This window comes from Octopus sinensis, unplaced genomic scaffold (assembly GCF_006345805.1).
Source record: "Octopus sinensis unplaced genomic scaffold, ASM634580v1 Contig02125, whole genome shotgun sequence".
Lineage (NCBI taxonomy): Eukaryota > Metazoa > Mollusca > Cephalopoda > Octopoda > Octopodidae > Octopus > Octopus sinensis.
In genome coordinates this window covers 1-15,755 of record NW_021825401.1, presented here as the reverse complement: position 1 = coordinate 15,755, position 15,755 = coordinate 1, and the positions used below count along the sequence as shown (strand labels likewise).

General features: G+C 33.2%; 1 protein-coding gene across 1 annotated transcript; it reads right to left on the bottom strand.

Moving 5' to 3' along the window:
- Positions 1 to 2,015: 2,015 nt before the first annotated feature.
- LOC115227227 (D-glucuronyl C5-epimerase) lies at positions 2,016 to 14,532 on the bottom strand. Its single transcript, XM_029798123.2, has 4 exons — positions 14,304 to 14,532; positions 12,322 to 12,496; positions 8,115 to 8,348; positions 2,016 to 6,240 (listed from the first exon to the last, which is right to left on the bottom strand). Exons 1-4 carry the CDS (start codon positions 14,514 to 14,516, stop codon positions 5,216 to 5,218), a joined length of 1,647 nt encoding a protein of 548 aa, XP_029653983.2. The 5' UTR covers positions 14,517 to 14,532; the 3' UTR covers positions 2,016 to 5,215.
- Positions 14,533 to 15,755: the final 1,223 nt, after the last annotated feature.

Genomic DNA, 15,755 nt, shown 5'->3' with positions numbered 1-15,755 from the left:
CTTTGAAAAAGCTGCTGTAAGTACAACAGTGACCGATTGTGTCTGGCTCAACTATTTTAGTGTGGCATGTATTTTAGACATCATGTATGTTTTTTTGTTGTTATGATGTGTTATTTATATGTATGTGTGTGTGTGTGTGTGTATATATATATATATATATATATAGATAGATAGATAGATATATATATACATATATAAAACCAATTTGTAATCCATAATAGAACGGTTGCAGTAAGTCAGTAGCATGAGTTGTGGATAGAACTCCACAGGACTGGTGGAATAAAACTCCACTCACAAGTGTTGGGTTTTCATGGAAAACGATGTACATTTTTTTTTAAAAACAGTTTACTGTTGCACACTCACTGCAACCTGACAAATTTTGACAAATTGAAGCTGGAGTATAGAAGAGAGGGGAAGAACAATAAACAAACAGATTTATGAAGTGACCAAAGAACTGGTCAAATTGTACAATGGAACGTTTCTTGAGTAGGTTTTTTTTAAAAAGTGTGATGAGAGGATGGGGCTAGGGGAAAAATTTGAGGGAGAGAAAAAGAAAAAAAAAAAAGAACCCATAGAAACCACATGTAGTCAATGTTTAAAAAAAAATAAGATTCAAAAATGACAAAGTTTAAAAATTAATAACAAATATAACAATTACCCTGTTACCAAGATATATATTTATATAGAGAGATTTAAAACTCAGTTTTATAAAAAGTTTATATATATATGTATATATATAAACATAATATTTAAGATATGGACTATACATATTTTACAGCAGGAAATTTTGTAAATAGAAATTAATGAGTTTGTGCAGGACATTAGGATGTTAATGAGGGGAGGTGGGGGAATTAATGCTCCCTACTTATAAACTGCTGGTTAAAATAGAGTAACTCATATTGTGTGAAGGGGGGGCAGGTTCTCTTACTTCAACTTGGTTTTAAACAACCCACCCACCCACCTCAAAACTTGATACTAATTGATAAAATGAGGGCACAGAACATATCACAACAATCAACTTACATTTTCATATCCACTGACCCCCACCTTCCAAGATAATATGGATTTCCACAAGCCAACCTATGCAACTCCTAAACCAAAATCAATTAGCACTATAATTTGCATAATGAAATGTGGCACAAGTGATGTTTATTAGGCCATCCACCTCACAAATATGGAGGGAGGATTGAGGCCCTGGATAGTTCCATTTCTTTTTCTTCACATATGTCCCTCTCTATTTTATTAATACCACTTTATGCAGTATTATATTCAAACAGCTAAGAAAAAAAAAAAATATATATATATATATATATATTTATTGAACAAATTTTCAAAATGTTTCCCAAAATGACTTACTAATTTTTGATTTTTAAATTCAAAAACTAACGAGTGTCATTAAAATGTAAGTTGTACCATTATTTTAAGCAATGTAATCCAATCCTTCTACTCGAAAATAGGTAGCCTGGGCTGGCAGAACTCATTGCTTTAACTTCTAGATACACTAACTGGAAACCTAAGTCAGTAATCAGATTATGTCGTTACGACCCAAAGAATTTACAAACTGAAAGAATAATCTAATTATTGAAGAAATCTAGTAAAATTATATTTGAAAGCTTAATCATTTGATTAGGGGATGGAGTGGCCTAAGCAAGTAGTTGAAAAGGTTGGTGGTCCATACCTCATTCAGGGATGGATAACTTAAATGACAACAACCTACTTCATTTGGCGGTAAATATTATACCAAGTACTGATACAGTTCACACAGCTCCCTCAATGTTGCTAATTTGCAGGTTTGAGTTTGGCTCTACCCGTAGGTTTATGTAACGTGGAAAGAGGTAAACCCCACCAGATTGACAGGTAGCTATGACCCTTTTTATATGTACCATGGGACTAACAGAAATACTATATTCAGAGATTATGAAACAATGTATTATATATATATATATTGAGAGATAGGCAGGATCGGTGGGAAATTAGTGTTTCTAAGTAAATATAAACAGAAGACTAGTCACAACCAATATTTAAGAGATTTTTTTTTTTTTGTTCTCTTTTCATTTTTATATCAGGGGAAGGAATGACTACTTCCAGCCAATTTAATGAGTAGGAAGGTGGGGCAATTATGAATTTGTAATTATATATTAAATAAAGAAGAGATCACAGACAGAAAATAAACATTTTGATAATCTAAGAACAAAAAAAAAGCCAAAATTGGGAAAGGTGGGGTAAAATTTTAAGGTTTCTTATTGGAATCAGTATTTTGTGTGTATTTGTTTGTGTGAGTGAGAGAGACAGAGATTTTGGAAAGGAGATGTGGATAAAAACTTTTTTTCTTTTAAATAATGATAAAATAATTATAGTTATCACAAGCTAAACAAACATCAAAACGATAGCATTCAAGGTGACAGCAGTAGAAAAATAGTTGCTTTTGTTTGTTGTTAAAGGATTCTGACAAAGAAATAAACAGAATGAAGATATATTACATGCCATGTCAGAGAATGTAAGAGTGGGCAGAGTGAGTGACAAAGTTGAGAAATACACCAAAAATGTTGGGAGAGGGGAATAAAATTTTCATCGTAAGCATTAGAAGATTTTGAGCCAAAAAAATAAAATAAGAGAAATTGAGGGAAGGTCTGTTAAAATATTTTTCTTTTTGTTCCTTGCTGTTAGGAAAATAGAGATATTTTAGTTACATAGAATGAAGTTTCAAGCAGAAGATTGTGTGTGGAGGGGAAGGATTCAGTTTAGCACAATCACTCAAAGCAGGAGTCTAAAGTACAATTACCTAGTAAGTTATTTAGTAAACTTTACAAATTTGGTTAAGTGTATATGATGTGGGGGAGACCATAATCCTGGTGTACTTAGCAAAGGTCTTTATCAGAAAAGGTTTAAAAAAAAAAAAGGGAGGTAATATGTTTGATATTTCTCATTTATAATAAAGTCATAGAAGAAATGTGACTGACAACCTAGCAAAGAATTCACATTTCACACATCAAAGAGAAACTGCCATTAAGCTGTGTATTTAGTTTTACCTGCTAGAAACAGTAGCTGAATATCTCTCAAATCACATCCTACTGTTTTAGAATAATGAATCATGTCCTGAGATATACATAGATAAGGTATGCAATATCTTAAAAGTAACTTTTTGATTTTTTCTTTGGAGATTAGCTGTGATTACAATGATCTGAAAATCCATGAAGGAGCTAGATCGGGCATTGAATATTTGCTCAGCAAGAAAGTTAATAGTAATATGTTGGGCATGTTTCACAATTAGACATCACTTCAATTCCTAAGTGTGGAAGTTACGAATGCTTAGCTTGAAGACTCCCTACAAAAGTATACATTTAGGCCTAAACTACAAATACAGAGGGCCTACTCGACAGGAGATATAACTAACCACAACTTAAAGCCAACAATACAAATTCATAGGATTTTTTTTTCCAATATGCCCACACCTCCACATGATGAAAATCTTTCATGGATAATGTCACAGCAATAAAAATACATGACCCATGATCTGGTTGAGTCATCTTGCTTCATCTTATGCAATATTTTTCACTAGAAACTTGGTTATGTCTTTTAATTATTTTTTTTAAAAAAATAATCAAAAGTTTCAAGGAATGAAGTAAAATAACTTTCTCCTTAAATAAGATGAAGCTTGAGAGCAAAGGTTTTAATTTTGCTATAAAAACTTTTTAAAAACAAAGTTCTGCATTTTAAATCTAAAGGTTGTGCTAGTATCAAAATGATTAAATAACTTCATAACTTACAAGAGACTGTTTACAGATAGAAAAGTAGGTTTTTGTGAAAAGCTTTTGCAGTGTTTTAGGATAAATTATTCTTTAATACAATGGAAAGGGAAGAGTTAAAGAAATAGGACACCTTTTACATTTTGGATACAGGGGTTAGTTACATTTTTTTTAGAATACTATTTCACCAATGTTAAAAGGAAAAGTATTTAAATGTATTTTTTAAAACTTAATTTCTTTTTAAGATATATAATATATTAACAGGGAGAAATAACAAGAGCTTAGGGATATGTTATCAACAGTGGGGGGGAAAAAAGAAAAACTGACCTTCCCCCAATGCTAAGCATTTGATCGTATGCCTGTGTGGAGTTAGTTCCCTTGCAACGGGAACACCTACAGAAGGACCAATAGTTGTTAATTTTCAGATATATCTATTGGTTCTTCCACGAGGCACATGCCTTTTGGGTTCGTCATAAAGAGAAATGGAGTGCTGTGACATTCATTTCTTTTCCAAAGGAGTAACAAACAACCTGGAATGAAAACTGCATAGCAGACTCAAATTTCCAGGAACCTCTCTCTTCACATTAGTGCTCACCACAAATTATGGGGAGGAAAAAATAAATCAGTGTGTGAAGAGCACCAACATTCTATTTCACATAAGCAGCAGCAGCAGCAATAATATTAATAATAATGGTAACGATAATAATTAGAAGAAACCAAACATGATATGGTTAGGTGATAAGTATGGAATGGTATTTTCTACAATGTTCTGTTGCCATGAACTTGAAATAATTCAAAGCTAGGTCACTGAAAGTTTTGAAGAAATATTCAAACATAAGAGATAAAAATCAACACGACCATTAAATTCTCAATTTGGGCAAGAATTGATTAGAAATTATTTAAATTTTTTTGTTATTTTCCTTTCCTTGTAAAATTAATTATAAGAAAAATATAAGGAATTACAGTAACAAAAACGTAAGTAGGAAAATGCTAGAAGAAGCAAATAAATTTAGCTTGAAATGTAATTAGATAGTGAAAATAACTTACATTTTGATTGATCTAAGGGACTTCAAAAGCAAATCCTGAAAAATCCTTTTCATTTAATCCTTTAGCTTTGAAAATTTAAAAATAGAAAAATTTAAATCTTAATGTCAGAGAGTGATCATGTCTGGCCTTGTTGACAAGTAGCCTTTGGTAGCTAGAAAACATCAACCAAACCATACAGGAATTTCTGTCATTAGATATCACCTAAATTAACACCACTAATTATCACTAAAACGTTAAAAGAAACTTACTTTCAAAAATGTATTTGATGAGTTAGTAACCGTAAAATGAAAGATAAACAAAAAACTGCTAAGGAAAGGGGAATTGGTAGAAATCTAAACGGTAAAAATAAAACTATGAGGAAGATAAATTATTATTAAAGAATATTTAAAAAAATATTTTAAATGTAATAACATTTCCTTTACTCAATTGTGAGGTGCTCGTTTGCCTTTCATATATGATATCCACCGTTCTGCAGTGTTTTTAAATAAAGGATTATCATCTATCGTAGATAACAAGAGGATTTGATTGATATGTGTCGTGTGGTAATCCCAACGGGCTCGGTTGGGAGTTATGCCAAGGGTTAAATGTCTAAGGTCATAGAATGTTCCAGACCCATTGTCAAATAGAAGTAACATGTGCTTCAATGAATGCATGCCAGTATCGAAGAGCATTTGAGCCAGATGCTTTCCTGTTCCAGTGGCAATCTCTTTCACATCATAGAGACCAAGCAGAGAGTATATGAATCCATTCAGAACAAAACTACTCGGTTGTGTTGGGTATTCTTCGTACCATGTGTATACACCTGCATACTTGGCCATAACACCTCCTTCTGCACTGCTCACCTGATAGAGTTTCAAACCATTGACCGCTGCATTCAAATAGACTGGGTTTTTCGTTCTTATATAGGCTCTGACAAGGAGAGACATGGCTTGCCCTTGAGCCATAGCAGAATACCAACCAGGGTCGAGTTCAAGCATGCTTAATTTACGAGCCACCATAATAGGCCATCCACCTCGATCATCCTGGTGCTTGACAAGCCAGTTAGCAGCATCATAAAACTGGTCAAGATGTGCAGCTGAAGAAACGGTAATGTTGTCCATCTGACCTTGTCCGTGTAAAGTAATTGCAGAGAGGTGAACAATTATGTTGCGTAACTTGCCCTTCTTCACTTTAGAGTACTGTAATCCCATTCCTTTCTGGAAGTCTATGGCTATGTCTCGAGTAATGTGGCGCCATGACATTGGAATGTCTCCAAGACCATAGTAGATGTTTGTTCTATCTATTGTTATCAACGTGTTGCTGAATACATAATGAATGTGAAAGATGCGGTCCTTGTGAACTTTGAGAGAAACTGTTATTGAGCCATTGCTCACAAAGAAAAAATCAAAGGAAACAAGAAACGAATCCTCTTCCACATCCATGGATATCCCTGGGGTATTTTGAGATTCTGAAAAACAAAACAAAAAAACAAAAATGAACAATAGAACAGAACAACAAAAACAGCATACATGGGTTCAACTACCATCTATAAATGCAACTACTTAGCAGTCCTTCAGTTTGCTAGAAATAGCAGATAAATTCCATTAAATCATGTCCTGCCATCTTTAAAATATGAAAGATGTTGAAAAATGCAGTCCAAGATACACTATACCTAAAGGAAAATGATGAGTTGGTCACAGCTGGAAGGATTTCAGGTCCATTCCAATATCAGTTTTGGACCAAGCAACAGAAAACAACAAATACCAACAACACAGTACTGTTGTTAACACACTCAATGATGTACATTGAAGGAGTGTAAACCAGCGCTCTACAAATAAAGTCTTTTGTGTTAGTTGTTCCCCAATAAGGCAAACCCCACCCCCGTCACTCTCGCAATTACAAATGCAGATTGTCCCATTGGGAATCTGCAACTAATGACAGTTTGCCAATTAAAATACATAAATGAGTACAAGGCAATTTAATATTCATATAAGACATCTTGTATGTGAATAGACTTGAAAGGTTAAAACTGTTGTACTTTTCAACAAGGTACATAACTCTTCCTGTCTTAAGTAACATAATAATGGTCAGTATTGGTACAAAATAGTTAGAATTTGTAAAATTAGACAAGGCAATAGTTTCTGTTCCTTAACCCTTTCATTACTGTATTTCTATTGAGATGCTCTGTGTTTCTCTCTATTATTTTAGATATTAGTAAAACAACTTAGTTATCATTAAGCTAGTGTTAGGAACATAAATTGTGACTAAGTTTTAGTGGAAGATTTTAATACAAAACTTATGAAAACAAGACTTTTGTACTACAGAGCCGGTTTCAGCTGGGTTGGTAACGAAAGGGCTAACGGTTCAATGATTAGTACTAAGAAGAGAATCAAACTGCAAAACCAATTTATATTTATATCACAGAGCAAATCACAATTTATTTTTTTTTATCAGTTGGCAGATATAAGTACAAATCAACAAACAGTTCGCAAAAATTATAAACAAAGCCATTGGCTTGTTCAGGCTCAAAGGTCCAGGTACTTCTGGCTAGTGAGAGATTTGGGGCTGAGTGTGTCACAAACACTGTTGCTGTGAAAGGAGAAAAGTCTTGTGACATACACAACAGCAACTAGCATATTTTGCATTGAAATCTGCTGGAATGTATTAAGAATAAATGTAAAAAATATAATTTTTATATCACAATTAGCAAACAATAATCCCATTTTGTTGGAGTTTTGCAACTTGCCAATCACTAGTTTGCCAATGACAAGAACAACCACAGTGTCCATAACTCAGTGCAGTAAATTCATCCAAAAGAGCTCTAGTTTTCAACAATGTTTGTTATTCCCTAATATATGTCAGGGAAATATATATATATGATGGGCTTCCATGCAGTTTCTTCCTTCCAAATTGCACTCGCAAGACGGTGATTATTGTGAAACTATAGAAGACACTTGCCCTGGTCCACTGCAGTGAGATTGAACCTAAAACCATATTGTTACAAAGTAAACATTTTAACACACCTGTCTCCATTACAATGCTGGCCGCTTTTGTATATGAACAGAAGGCTACAGATATGGAGAGAGGGTACTATCACTTATATCGACCCCATTTCTTGACAGATATCTTCTTTTATCAGCTGCACAAAAATGAGAAACTAAGTTGACCTCAGCAGAATTTGAACTCAGAATGTTGAAGACTGAAACTAAACACTGCAAGCTATTTTTACAGTCTATTGCTCTAATAATAAAAAAAAAAAACTAAATCTCACCTCTGAAGAGATGTGTAAATATTTAAGAAAAATGGAAAAGTGAGTGAACAGAGAAATTCAATAAAACTAACCAGGAGCATCAAATTCAATCACTTTCCCAACTTCAGGATCATCAACCACTTTTATGTGCGTGCGAGAATTTGGTAGGTACCAATTCTGCAGGTTTTCATCGCTGCCATCTTCTAGGATGATAACATCTGGTTTGTCCTCATTCAGGAATTTACTGTAATGGCTTAAGCCAAACTGGGCAATCTGAATTGGATAATGGTGGCCTTGAGGTCCCCACTGAGTTGACACAGGAACACCTGGAAATGATAAAAGCGAAAATTACTGGATACTGAAATACAAGGAAAATTATACAAATATTTTTGGGGATACAGACCATCTGAGACCACATCTATTTCTATGATATAAAACTGATCCTTTTAAAATGATTGTATCTAAGTGAAAACCTCTCATCATGAACTTCAGTTTACAAACCAATTTTTAATGAAAAAGTTATTTTACAAAATCCCTTCAAATTCTTGATTATATTCAAAATTAATTAAAACGGTATTTTTCATTAGAAATTTGGCAATATAAGAGTTGTGAAGGTTATAAGCAAAGTAATTGTGATGGATAAGCTGCTCAAACTACAGACCATATCAAAATGAATTTGAAATTGCCTTTGTGTAAGCACTTAACCTACTGGTTTACAGTTAACATGACTGATAAGTTCCACTCCTTCGTCAGGATTGAGTGACACAACTACATGAAATTCAATTCTTCTTACAAATAAACTATCCCAAACATGCAACACTTATAGATATATACATATAATACAATTTTAAAAAATAGCACAGCTATGAGGTTAACAAGTTTGCTTCTTAATGGTTCTGGATTCAAGCCTTCTACAGAGTACCATGATTGATTTCTTTTTTCTGCTGCTTTAGGTTGAACGAATATCGTGTGTGCTTGTGTAAGATGAGATACTGCACAGAAGCCTGTCATGTTTGCGGGAGTGGGGGACGCATACAAACACATTTGTATGTATTTATATGTACATTTATATACATGCACAGACAGGTAACAATTGGCAACAAATCAGAGGCAGGAGGACTCTCTACACTTAGCAGAGACCAGGCAACAAACTCTGTTGCATGGAAGGCATTCAGCCTTAGAAACCAAGACAAAAATGAACCCTACAAAAAGATGTGATCTCCAAAACATGTCTAGAACACCAAATAACAGACTTGGATTGCATTGACTTGTCCAACCCATGCCAGCATGGAAAAGTGAACACAGAAGGATGATAATGTAGTGTAAATATGTGTCTATGTATCAAGTTATATCTGTTCCTTCGAAATAAGTAAAATTTAATCATTTGATAGAATAAGTACCATACTCAAAAAAAGCACTGTGGTTTAAATGATTGGTTAAAACCCTTAAATGTTAGGACCTCATCATAGTCACAGTTCATTATTGAGGGGAACAACAACAATGCAATGACTGACTGTAATTGAAATACTAACTAAATATAAATATATACGTTTCAAATCTTACTCTGAGCAGTCATTGTGTTGTATCCAGGAAATTCTTGTTTGCCCTAATTACAAGGTTGCGATTACTCTTCATGATATTTGGCCCCAAGTCAACCCTGATCCCCTATTTTTTTCAACAATTTTGTAATATGGAAGACCCATAAACCATGTCAAGTGAATGTTGGATGTTTAAAGATGTCGAGATTTTTCTAAAATATAAAATATTTAAATCAGGTACAATACCTACATTTAAAATACAACTTTTGAAAAAAAAAAGTTGATGGGATTAGAATGTGAATAGGATATTGTAATATCAGTGATCAGAAAAATAACAGATATGCCAAGGTCCAACGTAATATAGTAACAGTTTCCACCTTTAGCAATTTCCATAAATATGTAACATAGAAGGCATTAATCCAGACAAATATCTAAGAGGAGGCATATGTTAGTGGGAACATCATAAAAACATACAGAGGATAAATGACTGTGTAAAATTAGCTTCTGCTGGATTTACTATAAGCTGCTGGTTTTCTCATGTGCATAAGATATGGAGAGGAGGCATTTGTAAGACATCATTCAGAGAAAGGAGACACTGAGCAACAAAAGGTTAAGATTAAAAGAACATTCTTCAATGGTTTCTTTAAGATGATAGGGTGTGATCTGAGGAAACTTCACCTACTATTTCTAGCAAGTTGAGTACCACACAGAGCCTCACAATAGATTCTGTTGTTTCACTCCAGGTTGGACCTGATAAAGCAGACCTACAAACAAAATTAATTCCATCTCTAACCATCCCATGTCTTTTCAATACCAGGTACCTAATTAATACATCTAATGCAGTTTTAAGTACATCTTTTATAAGGTATGATTTAAGGGACATTCAGTTGCTATTTCTAGCATCCCTATAAAAATAGTATCCAACATTTGAAGAGCCAGCATTGGGGATAGCAAAGGGAATGATCCTCTAATTGCTTGCTCCAATTTACTCTGCCACAAACTGTAGGGCATGCAGCTGTAAAAACAACTACTTCAAATAATAAACCACCCCATGCAAGCAAAGATGGGAACAGGGAGCAGATGAAGATGGGAAAAAAATTCCCAGAAATTAGAACCAACTAACAAAAGCCCTTTCCATTAATACTTTTCAATCTGCATAAAAAAAAAAATACAATGTCAAATTTTTTTTTTCATGCTAGCTTTCATGTGTGTATGTTATACTGGTTTTAACAACCTATGATTTTCATGGCTTGCAAACTAGCAGTTTGACAAATAAATTAATAAAAAAAGGACTAGATTAAGTAAGTAATGGAGTCAATATGACCAACTATAAAAGCCTTGAAAGTTGCATCCCAGCATAGACACACTCTTGACTAAAACCAATAAAAAATAAATCCAAAACAAAAGAATATACATGTATGTATCTGATAAAGCTATGGATTAATTAATGAATGGCACGAGAGCCATAGAAATCAGCTGTAAGAATACTATAGGTTACTTCTAGAGGTGCAATGGCCCAGTGGTTAGGGCAGCGGACTCGCAGTTGTAGGATTGCGGTTTCAATTCCCAGACCGGGTGTTGTGAGTGTTTAAAGAGCAAAAACACCTAAAGCTCCAAGAGGCTCCAGCAGGGGTGGGTGGCGATCCCTGCCGTACTCTTTCGCGAATGACGGTGCCCCAGCATGTGAGCTGAAACTAGATGAAGATGAAAATGAAAATAATACTAAACAGAAGATAAGATAGTTGGCACGTGGTGTTACAAGTGCTTCAATCCTTGTGATATTTCTTCGTTGAGGTGCGTAACTCTGCATAAACCAGTTTGCTTCACCAATAAATAACAACAGGTTTACTTCCTCTTACTTCATACTTGAATGGGTTGCTGGTGAAGGAAAATCACTTAGTTGTGGATAATAATTAATCCATCAAAATCTAAACGTTATTTAGATAAGATGGGTGTGGCAGCATGCTAGAAGCTAATAAACATCAGATAAAATGTTTCCGAATATTTTGATTAACACTTTCATTGCTATATATCTAACCAAAATATACCACTTATCCAACCATCATATTCTGCCAACATTTGACTGTTTTTTGTCTGCCTGGTGTCACTGAAATGCAACACCAATTATTTATCAGATACCAACTACACAACACTACTACTAGCTACACACTATAACTTACGAAGACACCACTGCTGGTTATACAACATTTCTAACACCACAGCCAGCTACACATTACTGACTAAAACACTGACAGAAGAAACGTTTTAACTCCATGGTGCACATTGTCACTTTGCTCTCTGAATGAAAGATTTCTGCAAAAATGAATTAGCAGCGACCTGTACAGTCACAAGATTTGAACCCACTAGACGTCTCTCTATGGTGACATGTAAAAACCATTGTTTATTTAACTAATCTGAATTCTATACATGATTTGCAAACTAAGATAGCTAACATGATTCAGAGTATGTATGAAAATCTATTTCTAGAACTTCAGAATGACATCACTGTTTGATCTCCCATTTAATTTTAAATCTGGTATAGTGTTGTTACTCCTTTGGTGACTATATTTGAACAAACTGGTGTCTATTTATATTTCTGAAAGAGTGAGTGTGTTCATAGCATCTCAATTTAAGAGTGTCCTTAGTCAAGCCAAATGTCCTAACACAATCATGCCTATCCCACACTACTGGAGTAGTAAAGTGAAAGTTTGCATTCTGAATTTACGTGTGAGGGATTACATTTAAGTATCAATACTCTCACCTTCCATACCACTGATGCATTTCACTCGGTCCCGAACTTCAACATTGTAGTGTTCAAATGACATAAAGACACCACTAGGGGTGTATTTCTTCTTCTGTGGATAAACTTGAGAATAACTGTGCTGCCACTCAAATCGATCCAGCCCTCCATCAGAATGTGTCACAGTTCCATACACCTAGAAAGATGGCAAAGATTGATCAATACAAATATATTGGAAAGTGTAACAAATTAGAGTGGTAAAAAACATATTGAACATGTTTATGATGTCGTCAGTTACTGAATATCTGTTCCTCTGCCTTACTTTACCTTCAGCACTGTCAAAACACAATAATCACGGGGTACCTATTTGTTTACATGGTAACCAATAGTACAGTTCACATGACCAAATGATAAGAACCAACATAAAGAGAGCACTTCTATATGACAGGGTATCCTGCTAGAAATAGCAGCCAAATTCCTTCAAATCACATCATATATCTATCAATTTGATAAAGGAAGGGATACATTAGAATATAGCTTTTTAAAAGCCAGAACAATCTAACTCGGAATATCCTTAATCATAGTCTTCTAACAATAACAACGTGATCAAATGTAGGAGGATAACAAAGAGATAATCTTATTTCCATAGATTTTCATTGAAAAATAATGAACACAAGTGAATTACTGGTAAAAATTTAATCAACTTTAGAAGGATGTAAATCAAACATCAACACCAAAGAAACAAAACTGGATTAGAGTTTCTGACTGATGCAAATAAATAACTTCAAAATATTTATTTTTGGAAGCCTTTGAGCCAATGGAAAAGTGTCTATATAGTCATGAGATTTGCTAGTAAAAGCAGTCACAGCTCCTTCAACTCACAACCCATTGTCTTAAACAGGATGTACTAGATAAGGTCTATCTTTCAATGCATTATCAGAAAAGAAAAAAAACACAATGTTCATGCAGGAATGTCTTTATGTCAGAGCTCTACTTGTTCGAGACAGATCTGAGGGTAAATAACAACAATAATGATGGTTTCACATAAAATAAAGTTTGATGCTCCACCAGTTCAGCTATGTTTTAGATAGACTTAAGGAAGGTTCTAATTGTTACTCAATCTAATAACGAGCAACAAGATCTCCCACAAATCAAACTTCATTGCCTTAATGAAGCAACAATATACTAAATAATGACATGGCTGTGTGATAAGAAGTTCGCTTCCCAACCACATGGTTAAAGGTTCAGTCCCAATGCATGGCACCTTGGGTTATTTTCTATTGCATTCCCAGGTAACCAAAGCCTTGTGAGATGTGTGTGTGTATTAGTGTCTCCTTGCCTTGACATTGCATGATAGTCGTAAATGAGTATTACTGAAATGCAAGCAGTATCTTTTCTTGCCAATCTTCTACAAAATCATGTCCAGTCATGGAGAAATTATTATCTCACTTGGAAACAGGTGAGGATTGGTAACAAAGGCCATTTGGCTGTAGAAAACTCATTTCAACAAATTTAAACACATGCAAGCATGGGAAAATACACATTTAAATTATGATGTAATCCGAAATACAAGGGTTGGCAGAAATGGTCATGGAATTTGACCAAATGAGGATTATTTTTCAACATAGTTCCCTTTGCAGCAGTCCACATGCTTCTTCCATCAGTGCTTGGATCCCATTGGGGAAGAAGCTTTCATTCTGTGGGTCAAAAAAAGACAACAACATCACTGTGTTCTCAGCCAAGTGTTTTTTTCATTTTGACAAACGGATGATAGTAAGATGAGGCCAAATCAGAATTGGGAGGGTGATCAGCCAGTATAAAGCCACAATCGTGCACAGGAACCATTGAAACCAAGGACTTATGTGCTGGAAAATTGTCCTGATACTATAGTTGAGGGGAGGGGGGAGTTGATCATGAATGAAATGATTCTGATCAAAAGTTACTTTGAATATGTCTGACCTGGGGCTAAATATCAACAAGAACACACGCAGATAAATACTTACTTCAAAATAGCGTTCAATGAAGCTAAACGGAATGAAGGTTTCTTTGCCTTCTCTGCGACACTTCACTGTGTACTCCTTGTTGATAAGACACTCCACCTCGTCGTACTGTAGAGAGTTGTAATTCCTGCCATATGCCAGTGATTTAGCGGCCCTCTGGTTAATGTGAGACTCCTTGTAGTCTGGATTTAACTTCATGCCTTTCCTGAAAAACATTAAAAAGACATTAAAAGGAATGAAAAAAATCTGAAGACTATCAAAGCCATAAAGAAGAGAATTTTAAGAGTAATAGAAGTAATTTTGAAATATGCAAAGGTCTTCAATAGTTTCAAGAGGTTCTAAATCTATGTTTTTCAACATTTTCCACTTGAGATTTCTCCCTTTAAAAACACCATTCAAAACTGAAATTTCCTTCTTCTCCTCACACACAAACACACACAAAATGTTTGTTTTGCATTATTTTAAAGTAATAATCATCATATTTGAAAATTAAGAAATTAATATCAGGACATTCTTCATTTCAACAAAAGACTCGTAAAATCAGGGTTTCATGTGTGTGTGTGTGTGCAATGCTACCAAATTGAAAATTAATTTAAATAGATGTTTGTATATTTCAGGACAGTTGGAAATTACATTATATGTATACAAATATATATATATATATAAACATGTATGTATATATATATATATACATATATATATATACATGTATATATATATACATATATATATACACATATATATATACACATCTATATATATCTACATATATAATTATACAATATATATATACACATGTATAATTATCTACATATATATATATACACATATATATACACACTATATTATATATACATATATACTAATATATATATATACATTATATACACACCACATATATATATATACCATATATATATACATATATATATATATACATATATACACACACTATATATATATATACATATATATAATTATATACATATATATATATACATATATATATATACATATATATACACACACATATATATATATACATACATATATATACATATATATAATACACATATAATCTACATATATATATATACACATATATATACATATTATACATATATGTGTGTATATATAATATATATATGTATATATACATTATATATATATATATATACATATATATATGTAAATATATATATACATGTACATATATATATATACATATATATATGTAAATATATATATACATGTACATATATATATACACATATATATATGTAAATATATATATACATGTACATATATATATACACATATATATATGTAAATATATATATACATGTACATATATATATACATATATATATGTAAATATATATATACATGTACATATGTATACATGTACATATATATATACATATATATATGTAAATATATATATACATGTACATA